This window comes from Bactrocera dorsalis, chromosome 2 (assembly GCF_023373825.1).
Source record: "Bactrocera dorsalis isolate Fly_Bdor chromosome 2, ASM2337382v1, whole genome shotgun sequence".
Taxonomy (NCBI): Eukaryota; Metazoa; Arthropoda; class Insecta; order Diptera; family Tephritidae; genus Bactrocera; species Bactrocera dorsalis.
Window position 1 is genome coordinate 99999970 of NC_064304.1, and position 18317 is coordinate 100018286.

The 18317-nt window shown below is 35.6% G+C and overlaps 4 protein-coding genes across 4 annotated transcripts; 2 read left to right on the forward strand and 2 right to left on the reverse strand.

Annotated features, from left to right (window-relative positions):
- Window positions 1-2733: 2733 nt before the first annotated feature.
- Window positions 2734-3913, reverse strand: LOC105231498 (40S ribosomal protein S3). Its single transcript, XM_011212815.4, has 2 exons — window positions 3768-3913; window positions 2734-3508 (listed from the first exon to the last, which is right to left on the reverse strand). Exons 1-2 carry the CDS (start codon window positions 3795-3797, stop codon window positions 2804-2806), a joined length of 735 nt encoding a protein of 244 aa, XP_011211117.1. The 5' UTR covers window positions 3798-3913; the 3' UTR covers window positions 2734-2803.
- A 1022-nt stretch (window positions 3914-4935) lies between these two features.
- LOC105231497 (tubulin alpha-1 chain) lies at window positions 4936-7248 on the forward strand. Its single transcript, XM_011212814.3, has 2 exons — window positions 4936-5096; window positions 5686-7248. Exons 1-2 carry the CDS (start codon window positions 5094-5096, stop codon window positions 7033-7035), a joined length of 1353 nt encoding a protein of 450 aa, XP_011211116.1. The 5' UTR covers window positions 4936-5093; the 3' UTR covers window positions 7036-7248.
- Window positions 7249-11188: 3940 nt separating this feature from the next.
- LOC105231496 (enhancer of yellow 2 transcription factor) lies at window positions 11189-11948 on the forward strand. The gene is made up of 2 exons (XM_011212813.4): window positions 11189-11409; window positions 11519-11948. Exons 1-2 carry the CDS (start codon window positions 11354-11356, stop codon window positions 11742-11744), a joined length of 282 nt encoding a protein of 93 aa, XP_011211115.1. The 5' UTR covers window positions 11189-11353; the 3' UTR covers window positions 11745-11948.
- A 652-nt stretch (window positions 11949-12600) lies between these two features.
- On the reverse strand, window positions 12601-16504 carry LOC125775253 (uncharacterized). Its single transcript, XM_011212812.3, has 4 exons — window positions 16076-16504; window positions 13878-14732; window positions 13063-13802; window positions 12601-12983 (listed from the first exon to the last, which is right to left on the reverse strand). Exons 1-4 carry the CDS (start codon window positions 16146-16148, stop codon window positions 12729-12731), a joined length of 1923 nt encoding a protein of 640 aa, XP_011211114.2. The 5' UTR covers window positions 16149-16504; the 3' UTR covers window positions 12601-12728.
- Window positions 16505-18317: the final 1813 nt, after the last annotated feature.

Consider the following 18317-nt stretch of genomic DNA (forward strand, 5'->3'; position numbering starts at 1 on the left):
TGCTTTTCAAACTTCTTCACTACTGGGCAATGGAACTTCCGCTTCTGAAAATGACGGTTTCTTTACAATACTTGGTCAATATCAGGAAAAAATATAAATATTTTAAATGTAAAAAATCAGTGTGAGAAAATAAATTTTTGTTAACACGTTAAAAATAAAAAATACAAAACTCGGTTATGTGAATCTTTCACTTAAATTTTGAGGTTATGTGGAAAAAAATAGTTATTTTCATTACCTACAACATTGCCATAAAATTTTTTTCTATAAGACTTGTAGTTTAACCGGTAATCGAGATAAGCCGTTTTTAGCCCTTAGAATTTCAACCACGCTCCTTTCCTTACCTTACCAGATGGGCTGTAAAATTTTTTTTTGCTGCATATTTGTTATATTATTTTTTTTCAAAAAATATCTACCCTAGTCTACTATACTTATCATAAATTCGAAAATCTAAATCAAAACAGCTGCGTTGCAAGAGCTTTCGAAGGCGTTGCAGCAGCTTAGTTATCAGTGATATATATGATTTCAAAATTGTTACGCGCTTGTTAATGTTTAAATAAATAAATAAAAAATGTATAAAAATCGCATAAATATTGGTAAACACTAAACATACACATCCACATATAATAAATATGTGCATTTGAATGTATTAAAGCAAATCGTTGCAACTAAATTATTTGACTCTTTCAAAACTCTTATTTATAAATATATGTACATACAATATGAGTATTTAGGGTATATGTTATGGTAGGTTACTTAATATTTCCCAAGTTGATTTTTTTTGTGAAAGTCCACTAAAGTTGCAGTTTTTGCACTAAAAAACGGTTTCAGCGTAAACAACCTCTTTATTTTCAATTTAAGGCGAGCTTAAATCATTTTTTTCTCGTGTGTGCTATATAACATAGGATATTTGGCCTTAACTTTATTATCTCAAACACAAATAATTCTAAAAATTTATAAAAATTATATTTAAAGAAAATTTCCGCTTTGCAAAAAAGGTCTTATTATTTTTAATTGCTTGGATTCCGATCTCCTGGTTGACATTTTGCACCTTAAAGTATTTAAGAAAAAATTTCGGTTCCCCCCGAACTTAGCTCTTCCTTACTGGATTTTGGTAAAAATATTCATATTTAAGATATATGGAGTGAAAATTACAAAGCAAATGATCTGAATTGTCATGCAAGTGATGTTAGCTCCCACATTCTGTGTTGCTCATACGCCATGGTGTACTATATGAATACCGTGCGTTTCAATGCTTTTTAAGTTAATGTTTTTGTGAAATATTTTTGTACAGCGAAATATCTTTTATTGGAATATCGATTTTTCAAATTTGTAGATTTATTTGTTTTGGAGATAAAAAAAATTTATTGCAAATTATCAAAAAAAAAACCGAGATGAAAAATAAGTATATCAGAGAAAAGTAAGATTTAGGCGCGTTTGTTTGCGTTGCATCCTGTTTTGACCGCAAAGCCTGAAACTTCAGCGGTCCTTTGCAAGAAAATAATCAACTTGAGCAATAACGCACACCCTAATGTTGCACTACTTATGTACATACGCTTTAGCTATAATGATTTCGGCTTTTATCGTTGGTAAGTGTTTAATGGCATTCATTGTGGTACCTCTAAATTCTCTAACATTTACAATTCAACAATTTGTACAATCTACTTGAAAAATATTATTAACAAAGTAACTATCAAAGAAATGTTAAATACGGGCAGAAACATACATTGTACATACACGTAAGACTTTCGGTATTTGCATAAGTAAAAATGATTAATTTAAACAGCTATGAATTGTTAAAGACTAAACTATGCAGCGGAAATGAACTACTATGCATTTATTAATATATATTTATGTATTTAACTACCTGTATGCTTACATAGACACAAACGAATGCATACATATACACATAGTATAACATAAGCGCATAAAACATACAAAGAACACACAAATTGATTACATGCATAAACATGAACACACATGCACGCTAATAGTAATAAATACTAACGGGCCACACAGTCCTTTTTACAATTCAAACACTCAATTGCATATAGCTTTTAAAATATACATACACATACATATGTGTACATATATATAACAGTACAGTATGTATGTACATATGTATATCTCCTACAAAATATGGATTACCTTAATAACACCAAATTGAGCGCATTGCTCTTCCCGCTGCAAATACAGTTTTATATACCTAAAATATTTACACATACATATGTATATAACACCTGCATAATATACAAATACAAATGCGTTTGTATGCGTAATGGTTTAAATGTGTAATATTAAACTATTATAAATTTATTGATGATTACAAAGTATTATATATACATACATATACATATATAATATTATTAAGCGTTCCATGAAAAACTATTTAATGTGTTCTGCATGTTCAAACAAGTTCCATCAAAAAGCATTAATAAAGTGAAATTAATTAACATATAAAAAATGGTAATGAAATTGTGTTATATTATTGTTGTTACAGTCAACATTTGTTTTGCATTTGGGAACGGGCTGCTTCAAAACCGCCAGCTGATTTCTAACTTACTAAATTCTCGCTAAACACAAACTTACTAAAGGGCAATGAAATGTTTCTTAACAAAGCGATTTCTTAGCATTTGCTGTTTGAAAAACAGTATATTACAGTAAAATTACAATTTAGTTTACAAACACTTATGTATATCCTAACCGATCTATTTCCCCCAACTGAAAATGGCAAAGTTGATTTTTTTCATTTATTTTTTTCACACATTTACTTTCTATATAAAAGCATATCTTTTAAATTAAAAATTTACAAAACTTTTGGTACTTCCACCAATTCCTCCAATGGCTTGGGTGGTGGGATTTTGTATTCTGTCTCAGGGGTTTCGTAAATCTTCTCTTCTTTTGGCTCCACAACCGAAACATTGTCGGGCAGTGGCTTCTTGGGGCCGATCTTGTTCTTGGGATCGTAGGGCAACATAATTTTCACCTTAATACCCAAAACACCTTGACGCAACAAGACGTGACGGGTAGCTGTTTCAACGTAATCGTTGCATGGATCACCAGAGTGGATCATCAGACCGTCAACGAATTTCATTGACTTGGCACGTTGACCGCGCAATTTGCCGGATACAACGACTTCACAGCCTTTAGCACCGGATTCCATAATGAAACGCAATACACCGTAACAGGCACGACGCACCGCCAAACCTCCGGTCAACTTATAACGCAAAGACTCAGCCTGTGCAATAGCGCACAGACCACGAGTGGCCACTTTCTCGGCGTACAATTCGATACGACCAGGCTCGAAATTGAAACGCTTTTGTACCATAGCAGTCAACTCACGAATGCGACGACCCTTCTCACCCAACACTTGTTGTGTTTTGGTGGCCATGATGATGATTTCAGTGCGGGCAGGGGTAACGCGGACCTCAACTCCAGAGTAACCATCCTCGGCGAGTTCACGAGTCAAGAACTCGTTCAATTCAGCCTTGAACATGCCATCGGCAACGAACTACAAAAGTAAACAACAAAATTAATATTCAATAAACCACTGTAATTCATCATTTATATGAAAATAATTAAAAGATATGCTTAAAGCGCTCGCTTACAATAGGAGCCACCCAGTTGACGTTTGCACTTTGAGGTTAGTTTTCAAGAAATTTTTTCATATTAACACCAATTATAATTTTAACGTTACTTTACCCATCACTGAATAGCATGAAGAAAAGTTCAACGTAATAATATCTATAAAATCATTTTCTTTTGGTTACCTTGCGTTTTTTCGAGATATTAAGGCTCATTTTGTATTAAAAACGTCTCGCACGGAACGTGGTCAAACAGAAAGAAAGACGCACCGCTTTACCAGCCGCATTGCAGTCAAATAGAACTGCATTATCATCAGGTAAACGTAAAAGTTATCGATAAATTTTGTACAACAGGAATGTATTGCACGAAAAAAAGTTTTCTTTAAAAAAAAATTAAAAGTAATGAATTTAAGCATATTGAAAGTATAGAAAGCTTCTAATAAAAAGAGAAATTATTACTTTTTTATTTAAGTTTACAGTTTTTTATTTTCTGTTTTTTAAATGGTATATGTAAAACGTTTTAGCAGATAAATTGAGGAAAACATTTTTATAGAAAATATTTTAATATTGATTATAAAATAGAATTTTACAGTTATTTTGGTTAAAAATGTGTTTTTAATGCACTCAATATACCAAAATATATATTCAGATGGTAAAGAAAGTTTATTTCCGGTGATTAACCCTTGAGGGAAGAAGTGAGTACATTAGGCCATTTTTTTTTTATTCTCTTTTGTTTTGTGAATAATAAGTGGAAATATACAAAGTTGAGTTAAAGTTTTGCTTCATGTATGATACACATATGTTTGACAGATAATTCGTTGAAAGTTCTGTCAAAAACAACTGCTAACTTTAAACAAACATTTGATTCTAATTTTGGTTTCGATCCCTTATATATGCGTATATTTTAAATAACGACAACTTCAAAAGCTTTCCGAGCTCTATTTTACCAACATTTTAAGCTTATAGGATTTTATTATATAACGTTAAGCCCCTCTTTGCTTCGTGAAAACTCCGCCTTTAAGGTGCCGATTGAACAATACCCACGTAGGCCATTCTAACTGTACGTAGGCGTAAACTTATTCATTACTATTAGAATTTTATCCCAGAACTTTACATAATCAGTGTATTTAAATTATTTTTAGTTTTCAATAGACTTAATTACTATATAAATTAAACCATCTGGAATTTATTTACCGAAAGCATTTTGGGTAAAAATCAATAAATGCATGAAACACATCCAAAGTAGAAATAAACAAAGCTTCAATACCAACCTCTACGAATAAACCTAACGAAATAATGGCACTGAACGAAAATGTCGGCCGAGAAAAACGACGCATAGTAGGCGTCGTCATCGTTTTGTTGAGCGTATAAATAGAAGTTGCAGGAAAATTTTTGACTCATTCGATATCAGTTTGGTAAGCTTCATAACCGGCTACTCCGAACGTCGATAACTTAGATTGTCCAATCTCTTTGTGATTTCTTGTGTGTATTATTAAAAACTAAAAACTCAAAATGGTAAGTTAAATAATAATCTGCAAAGATTTAATTAAAATTGTATAAGTTCGTGGCGAATTGAAAGAAAAGGATGTGGAGTATTGGTGAAAATTAATGAAAAGTGTAGTGATTACGGCAAGAGAGAAAACGTGATTTGATGACGTTAGCAAAAATCTAGAAAAGTAAATATATTTTTAAAAAAATTTGGTTTGCAAACTATTAAGTAGTATGAAAGAAAAACTTGAAACGAAAATTAAAACTAGATTTTCTTCAACGGAGAAATCTGTAATATCTGTATACTGTGAGCCGGTGACCGCACCCAATGCAGAAGACGTTGACGCTGACTGCGGCGCCGCTGAGCTACGTCATTTCTTGAAGATAATATGTACAGCCGAACTCTTTTTTCCGGAAGAAAATAAGCACCAATTCATAGAGAATATAATTATTTTTAGAATCTGAGGATTGTTATTTTATCGTAAACTACTAAAAGATTATTTCATTTCAAAAAAAATTTTCACCTGTACTCAAATATGCTTTCTCCACTGACTTGCTAAATTTGGTCCAATTACGATAACTAAGAAATATTTCCTTTCTCTTTATATTTCAACAGCGTGAATGTATTTCCATCCATGTCGGTCAAGCTGGTGTCCAGATTGGTAACGCCTGCTGGGAATTGTACTGCTTGGAGCACGGTATCCAGCCTGATGGCCAGATGCCTTCTGATAAGACTGTCGGCGGTGGTGATGATTCATTCAATACCTTCTTCAGCGAAACTGGAGCCGGCAAACATGTTCCCCGCGCCGTGTTCGTTGATTTGGAACCCACTGTAGTTGATGAAGTCCGCACTGGTACCTACCGTCAATTGTTCCACCCTGAACAGTTGATCACTGGTAAGGAAGACGCTGCCAACAACTATGCCCGTGGTCACTACACCATTGGTAAGGAAATCGTCGATTTGGTTTTGGATCGCATCCGCAAATTGGCCGATCAATGTACTGGTCTGCAAGGTTTCCTTATCTTCCATTCCTTCGGTGGTGGTACCGGTTCCGGTTTCACTTCCCTTTTGATGGAACGTCTCTCCGTCGATTATGGAAAGAAATCGAAATTGGAATTCGCCATCTACCCAGCCCCTCAGGTGTCGACTGCTGTAGTCGAACCATATAACTCGATTTTGACCACCCACACAACACTGGAGCATTCGGACTGCGCATTCATGGTTGATAACGAAGCTATCTACGATATTTGCCGTCGTAACTTGGATATTGAACGTCCTACCTACACTAACTTGAATCGTTTGATTGGCCAAATTGTGTCATCTATCACCGCTTCGTTGCGTTTCGATGGTGCCCTCAATGTGGATTTGACTGAATTCCAGACTAACTTGGTGCCCTACCCACGTATTCACTTCCCACTGGTTACCTATGCTCCTGTAATCTCTGCTGAGAAGGCCTACCACGAGCAATTGTCTGTTGCTGAGATCACCAACGCTTGCTTCGAACCAGCCAACCAGATGGTGAAATGTGACCCACGTCACGGCAAATACATGGCCTGTTGTATGTTGTACCGTGGTGATGTTGTGCCCAAGGATGTCAATGCCGCCATTGCTACCATCAAGACCAAGCGCACCATCCAGTTCGTGGATTGGTGTCCCACTGGTTTCAAGGTCGGTATTAACTACCAGCCACCTACTGTGGTGCCTGGTGGCGATTTGGCTAAGGTGCAGCGCGCTGTCTGCATGTTGTCCAACACCACAGCCATTGCCGAGGCCTGGGCTCGTTTGGATCACAAATTCGATTTGATGTATGCCAAGCGTGCTTTCGTGCACTGGTATGTCGGTGAGGGTATGGAAGAAGGTGAATTCTCCGAAGCTCGTGAGGATTTGGCTGCCCTCGAGAAGGATTACGAGGAAGTCGGTATGGACTCTGGTGACGGTGAAGGTGAAGGTGCTGAAGAATATTAAACAACGGAATGAAGAGCGTATTGAAAGAAGCATACCCATTGCTGAAAATTTATTTTGTTTAAGTTGAACAAAACTGATGTTCGAATCAAGGAGTAAAACGAATAATTTTTGACGATTATAATATAAAAAAAATTGAACATTGAAAAAGAAACATGCACAAGAATACTAAAAAGAAGAGTAAATTAAATGAAAATTGCATTTGAAGTTCAAAAATATGTATTTCAATTCACATGGGAGGGGAAAATAGATGTTAGTATTATAATTAGATGTCTGTTAGAAAATTTAAAAGACGAGATGCACACATTCCAGTCTTCTAGTTTTTTCCTAGCGCCTAAGTTCATTGCACTCGAACTGCTAGATATTTATAGCGTTGTGCTTTGTAGGTCTCTATGCATTTCACGCTTTCTACGCCGGCACATTTAGCTGCTTTCTAGGTAGTCATTAACGTTTTGCTTTGCTATTACATTAATGCTCAAGCCCATTGCATTGCAACGTCATAATGTAATTATCAGCGATCTCATTATGGTTCAAAAATAAATTTCTGTAATTAGTCCCCTGCTGGCCATAGCCGTTCAATTAGGGAATTTCAATTGCAGTGCTTTTCCCAAAAAGTTTTTACATCGGCGATCAAAACACTTTTGGAGATTGTGCATATATGTATGTATGTACATAATAGTAATATGTACTCATATATCAAGTATCTAAGTATGTTGGATTGTTTTTTTATTTTCGTTAAATTGAAAGCAGCGCTGCAAACGTCGTCATTGGTGACTACATCGCATGTTTATAACAACACCAACGTGAAGTATTTATGCGCACATGACATCATCATCAAAGCGTTGGCTGAGCTGAGAAATGTAGATTTCCAAATAAGTCATTTTGTTGTTGAGCTTAAAAGTTATTATTTTCTTATTATTTTATATTCCTATATACATACATATGTAAATATGTACAAAAAAAATAGTGTGGGCTTTCGCAATTACATATGTACATATAATTGGGTGAAAATAGTAATTTATCGCCAGCTGCAAAGGTGTGTAGTATATAACTACATACATACATACATATATAGGTACTATTTCCACTTTTTTTGTCATACGCCGGGCGAGGTTATTAAAGTAGGTAACGATTTGTACAACAAACGTACATGGGCACGTATGTATCTATGAAATACACCCTTATTCGCTTTGTGGAATATAGTTGTAAGAATATGCATACATAAGTATGTGTTGATTCCATGTACATGCATATGAACATATAAGTTTTCACATATACCCTGCAGTGTCGTCGCTAGGTAGCCGGCCGTTATATTTACATACATACTATGTACATATCAGGATGACTCATTGGGCTCTCTGTTTGCCGCATTATCCTTTCTTTTTCAAACGTTCCAACGCAGTGTTTGCCCTCTAAAAAATCAATACTTTTTCCGCATTCATTGCAAATGTGTTGAGTGAGGTTTGGGGGTATGCACTTACATACAATGTAAGTCACAAATAATTAGTATTGAATATTCAAAAAGCATAATTTACAAAACGTGCAAAAATCATGTGAAACTAATAAAAATTAATCAAAAATTTGGTACACTTACGTTTCTAATACTAGGTTCTATATCCCCGATTTCCAATTACAGCCTTATATCTACGTACTATGCTTTCTACAAGCTTCTCACATCTCTTCTTTGAGAGGAAGTACCAAACTGCCTTAATACTTTCCCATAAATCCTCAAAATTTCGGCAATTGCTTGCAGGAATTTTAAGTTTAACATCATTCTATAAATTTTCTATTGCATTAAGGTCAGGGCTTTGCGTTGGCCAATCCAAAACATTAAGCCAATCCTTTATGACCTTCGCTGTGTGCCTAGGTTCATTATCCTGTATTAAAGTCCAGCGAAGGGACATGCAATTGAAAGCAAATGGTTCCATTTCGCTCCTTAATACTTATGTCTAAATACCGATAACAATTAGGACCACGTCATACCAGGTACCCTACATAATGATATTTCCGCCTTTGGATAGCTGCTAACCACAACAAAGAAAGCCGGATGTTGAAAGTGATTATTCCGGTAGTAAAGGACCGAACATCTGGAACTAATACGAGATTTGTTTATTTGAATATAAATTTTAACGAATCGTAAACGCCGCAAATATGCATTTGTAGGTACGTCTATATATGTACATACATATGTATATTTTTATCTAAATATTTGCGGTGTTTTCCACGGTTTTATCAATTAATAAAGTTTATACATTTTTTTAGAATGAAAGTGTACGCCATTTAATAGAAAGTGGTGCATATCTACAAACGCATATATGTACATACATACTTATGTATGTACATGTACTCATACTATCATATTAGTACTAATATAATACTATTATTACTAAATTTACTTGCTTAACTGAGTTCTTTCGAAAATTTGTAAACAGCTGTTTTACTTTCTAACGGTATTTCAGCAAAAAAGTCATTTAACAATTTAGAAATTTCGTTAAAAGCGAACATCTGCCCCTTTCGTTCATTAACTTATTAAATTTTTGGTTTGTTTCTACTTCAACGAGTAGAAGTCGTGATAGGTAGATGCACACATACATGCATACATACAATTAAATACATAGACATACAGACATGTGCAGTTAGTTGGCTGCATAGCGTACTCTCAAGCATTTCCATTTTGGACGAGTCTAAAATACAGCTTACATCTCCATCTTTCAAAATAGATTTATTAAGATGGCGACGTCAGCGAAAATAGATCAACCTAAATGTTTGTGAAAACATTCATATATGTACATACATACATACATACATATGTATGTACACATGTATATACTTAGAAGCGGCTAAAAATGTTGGAGAATATTGGGTGAGAGCTGCAAAACCGCAACAACTGGCCAGTGATGCAAGAAAAAATTCTCTACCATTTTAAGTCAAAGACACAAAAAAACAAAAGTAACGTCATACAAATAAATTATACATACTTATACATATGTACATAAAATACTAGTTTCTGAAAAGCTTTCCAAGTATGGCCACTGCGGAGGCCGGCTCTGAGACATGCTGTGTGAGCGGATACAGCTACTCATTTCTGCAAATTCAATGTTTATCGTCTTATGGTTAAGTTTATATCGTGTATCTACTATGTATGTATATGTATATGTGTTACTGTTTTCATGTATGAGTGCTGTTTTGGTGGCAAATTAGCAACATATGTTCATTTGAATGAATGCCGAAACTCAATTTGCAAATTATACCTGGTTCTAAGCATTAAACGTAAAGCTAAATTTGGTGATCGTCGCATTGGTACATATGTAAGTACATGCTTAAGTCTAATATGGAAGATACGCAGAGTATCACCAGGAAATTTTGGAAGAATTTAAGATTTTCTAATGAGAACCCTTTCATTTTGTGCAGATTTGAAAACAGTTATCAATAAATCAGCTATTTCCGGTTTCTTTTTTCATTTCAAATACAGGGGTTCACAATAGTAGTGATAAACAAAAACACACTAATTGTTAAGGAAATTTAAATCTTTTTTATTTAATGTGTAGTATAATTGGTACAATTAAGTTGTGAATATAACATCATTTAGCTTCCATAACTTCTTTTGCAGCATGAAATTAACCCAATTTTCGTATATCCAGACATATTTAAAATGTTCGAAACTACACTTAGAAATCGTATCATCCCTATTGGAGATCTATATGTACTGTGAAATTTCGGCCATTAAAAGTTTGTGAGAATAAAAATATATATAATTAAGAAATATAGTAATTCCCCGAATTTTCGCTTTAATTTAACGATACTTGGATGAGTTCTCATAAAATTTAGTCAATTTTAATTTGCTTCATGTCGGGAACATAGCTATTCCAAATGCCTTAAAATTCAGCATTGAATGAACTGCCTTACCCACAGAAGTTGCTACCGGAGTTTCGACATTTTTATTTTATTTTTTTCACGTAATTTACTATTTTAGACGATGAAATATTTTTTTATTATACGGTAATTGGATAAATTCTTCGAGAAATAAACTAAAATTTTCATCATAATATGCGAATACCTCAAAAGTTTAAATTTTTCGCTAAATCCCTAAATCCACTACAACTATGTGCTTTTTAAAAGACTTATCGATATTTTTGTTTTGTGCACGTTTTCGTCGTCTTGTCAATTATTCTGTGTTGTAAACAAACCCGGACTACGGCATAAAACAATTTGCAAGAATCAAAATCAAAGTGAAAGCAAATTATTTTTAAGATAATATAAACAGTTATCATTTGCAATATTTTCGGAACTCATCAATTTCATACAGAATTTACCAACTATTATGACATTAACAAAAACTGTAGACCAGGCTACCATTCTCAGTGGTGATCGTTCCAAGTAAGTACAAACGCACATAATTCTTGAAATTTGTATTAATCTCTGCTGTTACCGGTACATTTTTAGGGAGAATAAAAATGAAATTGAGTTAATGTATTTATTGTACTAGGTTAAAAGATTTGCTTTGTAATCGTTTGGCTGAGTGTGGTTGGCGTGATGAGGTACGTCTGATGTGTCGTAATATCATCAAGGAGAAAGGCAACAATATAAAAGTGGAACAATTGATTGCGGACGTTACACCACGCGCTCGTGCCTCTGTTCCCGATGCAGTGAAAAAAGAACTACTTATGAAAATCAAGGCAATTTTAGCTGCCCAAGAAGGTATCGATTTGTAAATGGAAGTTGCAGATGGGGATGCCGTGAATTAACTATTTTAATTATACAAACATACTATATATACAAAAAATGCTGATAATACTGTTAGAGCATCGTATTATTTTTAGTTAAAGGATTATGTTTTAATATCATAATTTGTACTCGTTTTTTGTGAAGCCCTCTTTGTAATTTAAATAAACAAATCTTTGTGTGTACAAAATTTATGAAGCTACATTATATTTTTTGCTTCATATAATTACATATATGTGTTATATGTTTAAGAGTGTACATTTTTGATTTGACTGGTGGAAGACATAGGGACACATACTTTTATAAAGGGTCAAAGAGCATTGTTCTGACGTCAATAGCTTTGTGTGATTGCAATTCTTTATCCACCAACGATAAATTATAAAGTATATTTCTAATGAAATCGTTACGCATAAAGCCGAGTCGAGCGCATTTTCCGAGCCATTTGACGAATAGCGTTCTGTAGCCACGTGCGTATGAACTTGGGATGTAAGTTTTGATTGCCAGAGAAAGGCTTCCAATCTATTTATATCAACGAGTTAAATTATATGGTTCTTAGAGTGAAATCCTAAACTTAGGAACATTACAAAATGGGCTCCATGTAGGCTTTGGTCCATTGATGTGCTTAAAAACAAAAGATTTCGGTATTTATATGATTTTACTGATGCCGGGAGTTGAACTGGTTGACACGAGCTCGACCTACGACTTCTGTCCTGTCGGAACAGCGCATTATGATGACTATTTGAACCTGTCCAAATCCAATCTTCAAATATGTTTTAATATTATATAATCACGCCCATATCACTCAGTTTCGGCATAGCCGTTACGGCAATAAAATAATTTGTGACAACGTTAAAAACGTATAATAATGCTCTTTAATTATTAAAATATTCTATATAAATATGTATGTACATGTGTATGTGATCCTTTTCGTTTAATATAAAAAAATAATACTGGAGGCACTCCTCATCTTCTGCTCAGAGCACGGAATTGCAGAGCCCACAGTTGCTCACCGGACACGTCTTCATTTCTTTGTGTACACCCACGCGCAATACCGCGGCCATACCGATCTCCGAGTGCGTGGATATGTGACAATGCAGGATCCAATAACCGGGGCTGTCCGTATAGAAACGAAGTATTGTATAACCGTAGGCTGGCACTTGCACAGTGTCCTTCAGTGGTGCGCCTCGCTCCCGACGCGGCAAGGGAGTGCGACGATCAATTTCTTCGATCTGGAATGTTAACAAATACATGTGTATGTACATACATATATGAATGTGGTGGAAATCAAGAAATTATTGCTTTACTAACATTTTGAATGCGATCAGCTCCGAGCACGCCAATGCCAACCACACGAAATGTGTAGCCATGCAAGTGAATGGGATGCGCCGTTTCGGTTGTGCTTGAAATCACGAATTCGACATCATTAAACGCCGGCACCTCGATCACATTCGCACATTTGCAATGACGACTGCGACAATTCAAGCCCATTGCAGCTTGCTGGGTTTTGTTGCAGAGGAATTGACCAATACCTAGGTTACGTGTCTGCAGCAGAGAGACACGTGAAGGCATTGTGAAAGTGATATCGTCCATCTGAAAGAGGTACTGATTTTTGGTGCGCACGGTCATGCTGGTGTAGAAGATGCGTTGTGGCACGGCCGCTGGTACCGAGCGTTTCTCCAATGCTTTCAAGTCGACAATTGTGATAAGATTTTCATCATTGTTGGGTGGCTTATCGACGGTATTAAGTTCCTTGCCTGTCGGTTCGTATAAATAAAACACCTTCGCTTTTGGTAGCGCACGTTGTTTAGCACCCTCGTAGTGTAATACTGCCTCCTGATGTAGCCTATTAATTTTGCAGAAGTTGTAGCCTTTAACGCGTATCCAATAGTTTTCGACGGCTTGGTTTGCGTGCAGAACAAAATCGAAACGTTCGCCACCATGCAATGTGATCTTGCTCACCTTTACGGGTACAATGTCATTACCGTCACTGGCAATGACGATCAGTTCATGATTATCGATGCTTATGCTTATCGGGCAATTGGCTACACCTGCGAAGAGTAATAGTAAATGAAGCAACTTTGACATAAAATAATAAAAAAATGGAATAATTAATTTCCGTTTACCGTTAAAGACTATACGGAAGCGATATCTGCCGCCGCGTACAACGGAATATGTGGAGTAGAGGGTTGGTGTCGTTTTGATCGGTTTGCTGCCATTTACTGGTGGTATTTTCCGTCCAACACCATCAATTAGTATACTCTGCGGCACTGAGCCTTCTTGATCGTACATCCAATCCTGCAGCATGATTGTGTGCTCCGACAAGTCGAAGTCGTAAAGAGATCCATGTACATCTTCTGCTTTTGGTTGTCTCACCACCAACGCGCCGGCTATGCCGAAACCTCGTTGATGCCCCACATGACTATGCCACCAATGCGTGCCGACATGATCCACCTCGAAGCGATAACGGAATGCTTGGCCCGGTTCAATTGGATACTGCGTAATATATGGCACACCATCCATATGCGGTGTCTGCCGCTGATGCAAGCCATGCCAGTGTATAGTGGTGATGTCATGCATGCTATTGATAACATCTACGACGATCATATCACCTTGACACACTTCGATTGTTTGGCCGGGTAATTGCCCGTTAACAACCATTACTTCCGTCTTCACGCCATCCGCATACTTGCAATCGTCGAAGCCTTCGAAATCTCGCACTGCGTTCGTGTCGATATACTCACGCCCACCAACCTTAAAGCGAAATCGTTGATCGAGATAACGCTCACAACTCGGATTAAAGGTATCGTCGTAGTGCACGACGAAGTAATAGTAGCATGTCATCGACTCATTGGCACGACATGTGCGTTTACAAGGATGATCGGCGAAATTTTTATATTGACCACTGCGCCAAGCCTTGCTTTCTGCGTACGTGGGCTGAGGAAAGAGCTCCAGCATCTGTTCATATTTGCTAATGTATGCTTGAGGAAAAGATGATTTTTGAAAGTATTAAAGAAGTGTTTCAAGGCCTATTATGCGGAGAAAATAATACTTATTTACATATATATATATATACTGACCACGATCCTATATGTCATATATACATTTTTAAATTTTTCAAAATTGCCGGAGTTATTAAGCCCTCACCTGGACGTCTTACTTAACATCTATTTGGACTATTCAGTGATTTAAAAAAAAATGACGAGTTCGTAGATGTGCGTTATCGGACTACTGCCACGTGCACAAATCGCCATAAAACGAAAATATATAAAGTTCCATAACTAAGCACTTAATTTAGATATTAAACTTTAATTTGATACAGTGGACCGCAGTAGTAAGGGATTTTTTTTTAAGTCGGCGTGGCTCCGCCGTCTAATAAGACTAATGTATATATCTCCTAAACCTCTTAAGGAGCACACATAGTGTGAAATTTTCAAAAAATCAATTTTTTTTCATATTTCGATGGGTTATACCTTTAAAAATAACATACTAAAATTTCAAATCGATATCTGAAGCAGTTTTTGAGTTACAGCCGCTCGGCAGTTAGATAGTTGATTGGAACTTTAACCGGGTGACTTCGTACCGAATATGTGGCCAATATTTGAGTTATCCTCATGAAAATAAGACAGCATGTTTTACTCATAACAGTGTAAGTTTGTACCTAAAATAGATGGATTTAAGCGAAACTTTGGTCTAGCCCCTATATAACTAATATCAGGATTTTCGCACATCTGGCTGACTTTGCTTCATATGATTGGATTTTTACTTTTGCCTGCCCAAATACGAAATTTAATCTCTTACCTGGCCAATGAGAAAAATAATTTTTTTTTTGGAGAAAATCTTTAAAGTTTTGGCTTGAATTTTTTCATTTGTTCATGTCGAAATGATATGCTGGCTATATTAATGTGTTAGGTACAGAAACCCTGCTAAGAGAATCAATAGCTTGAAATTCTTCTACAAACTAGATGTGCCACATAGACTAGTTTTTAATAGTTGTGAGTTCATTAAGTCGTGACAGGAGGCACACGCTGAGTCTCTTCAACCATATTTTAGCGTAGATATTTCAAGTTAAACTAAATAAACAGTTGGATACTATTGATAATCATTGAAATAAATATAAATAGTCCATTTTAAATATTACTTATGAAGTGTATGAGAGATTTGCATTAAAGATCATCGTTTAAGTTTTTTTTATGGTTCACTAGTCAGCAATTATTACCGGCGATCGAACAAATTTTTTTCCAAAATACTTTTTTTTCATATGAAAAGTACTTATATGTATATGTATATGTTTAACTTCTTGGAAGAAGTACCTAGTAAGTACCTTCACACAGCACACCAAATACAAATATCGGCAGAGGAACTATTAGCAGTAGGTTCATTTTTATTTTAGTCATATATTTTTAAAATTTTTTTGCTAATCTTTAGCTTTGTGTAAATATCCAGTTCTTTACATAGAAACACTAAATAAATAATATGTATTAACACTTTTGTATATCTACAAGTTTTTCGGCAAAAGCCGTCGGCACTTATGCGATCGTACTGCCGTTACTTGTTGACGTTTTATTTTTAAATAAATATACCGTTACCGTTTTTTGAATAACTACTCAACGCGCCCAGAAAGGTGATGCTTTTATAGCTGCTGTGTTTTTAAATGAGGTTCTGAAGTTTTGGTTAAAATGACATAAGTGTGGTTAACAGTTTCTGTTTTTCCAACAGTAGTCAATGGTGGTACATAAAATTATAAAGCTAAATTAATTTTTTTTTGTGTTATGCAATGAACTTAATATTTTACTGCAGACTTAGCGATTTTTTTTCTATAAAAATTACTTAATTTATTGCTTAAGAAGCAAATCTGTTGACTTGAGATACAACTTTTTCAAAAATCTGAACTCAAGTTGTCGATATCGAGATCGTCCTAATATAAGCCTATACAAATATGCGCTGAAGTTATCACTGGCTACATACATACATATACATACATATTGGGTGTACATGTGTATGTACTCACTTTCATATATAAATTTATCTTACCATACTCTTGTTAGTTATTACTTATCTTGGCAGAATAATATACGTGCATATATGTATATCTACACATGTATGAGTATTAAGTTTTCAGTAGAATTGAAATTTGAATACTTCTTACATTTTTTAATTACCGCGATTTACATTCATATACCATAAACATGAAATGAAACAAAAAAAAACAGGAAAGTTCAAGAATACTTCAGATCTGCATACTTTGATTCATATTTACCGTATTTATAGCACATAACCTGTAGGAATCCCCGCAAAACTAATAGCACCGTGTAAACTGACGTTGAGCAATACGAAAAGCTCCGTCAGGACCGGAAAGGACCTACCCGAGCCGTTCGATACCAAACGAGGTTTCAGGTGGTAATTCAGACTGAGAAGCCAATTGAAAAAAAAAGTTCTCCCTCAACGAAGAAAAATCAAACTCTACAAGTCCCTCATAATCCCCGTCCTGCTATATGGTGCAGAGGCATAGATAATGACAAAAGTTAATGAGTCGGCAATATGAGTTTTCGGAAGAAAGGTTTTGCGGAAGATTTGGAATGATAAGCTGTACGAGATATACGACGACAACGACATAGTGCAACGAATTAGGAGACAGCGGCTACGCTGGCTACGTCATGTCGCTACGTGGCTACGTTGTGTCGTCCTTATGGATGAAATCACTTTAGCTCTGAAAGTATTCGACGCAGTACCCGTCTGGGGAAGCAGAGGAAGAGGACCTCCACTTCGTTGGAAAGACCAGGTGGAGAAGGACCTGACTACACTTGGAATCTTCAGTTGGCGCCACATTGCGAAAAGAAGAAACGACTGGCGGGTTGTTGTAAACTCGGCTATAACCAACGTTCCCGCTCTTGGTGATTATGTTAAACTATGACAACGGCTTAGGTGATCTTCAGGGTCTCGGTTTTTTTCCGAAGCAAATAGTCTTATTTTGGTTAGCGTATTATTAAATTGTTTGTTCCTTTTAATACTTTTTCATAGACGCCGTAGATGGAGATCAATTTTAGATTACACACACAACATCACTCTTACTTCCTAGTCAACAAAGTGTCTATGATTATTCTACTTTTTTCTGGGTAGAGCCTTTTTGAATTCATGAACTACCTTCTACTTACTCAACAGGTTCGATGTCATCTAAAGTGGAGCATTGCAACAGCATTGGACTTTAGGAAGCATGCTGAGAGATGCGAGCGTATGAGTTGGAATGCAGAGAGCTGATTGTGCCGCGTTGGTGTTCATTGTACTTTTACATATATGATATTACGGTATGTACTGTATAAGTTCAACCGTTGCAGTATTCGGACTGTCTAAATTAGGTTTTTTTAAAGCATATTCCATTGCTTCTGAAATTCATATTGCCAATTGTTTAGTTGTTTACAAAGTACTACTACACTGCTTTATACAGCTTCATGTTTGTGTGTTTATGCGCGCTGACGAAATCTAAAATTGCAAATATGTTTTTAAAATCTGTAATAATTTCGAAAACGTTAATTTTGCTTCCTAACTATTGCCGCTTTGACTGATGC

Bases quoted from the DNA above. Each gene is read 5' to 3' on its own strand.
- LOC105231498 (XM_011212815.4), bottom strand. From the start codon at position 3,797: ATGAGCCTTAATATCTCGAAAAAACGCAAG. The intron at 3,509-3,767 runs GTAACCAAAAGA...TTACTTTTGTAG, and splicing joins ATATCTCGAAAAAACGCAAG to TTCGTTGCCGATGGCATGTT.
- LOC105231496 (XM_011212813.4), top strand. From the start codon at position 11,354: ATGACATTAACAAAAACTGTAGACCAGGCTACCATTCTCAGTGGTGAT. The intron at 11,410-11,518 runs GTAAGTACAAAC...TTATTGTACTAG, and splicing joins CTCAGTGGTGATCGTTCCAA to GTTAAAAGATTTGCTTTGTA.
- LOC125775253 (XM_011212812.3), bottom strand. From the start codon at position 16,148: ATGACTAAAATAAAAATGAACCTACTGCTAATAGTTCCTCTGCCGATA. The intron at 14,733-16,075 runs GTACTTACTAGG...CTTTTCCTCAAG, and splicing joins ATTTGGTGTGCTGTGTGAAG to CATACATTAGCAAATATGAA. The intron at 12,984-13,062 runs GTTAGTAAAGCA...TTAACATTCCAG, and splicing joins GAGCTGATCGCATTCAAAAT to ATCGAAGAAATTGATCGTCG.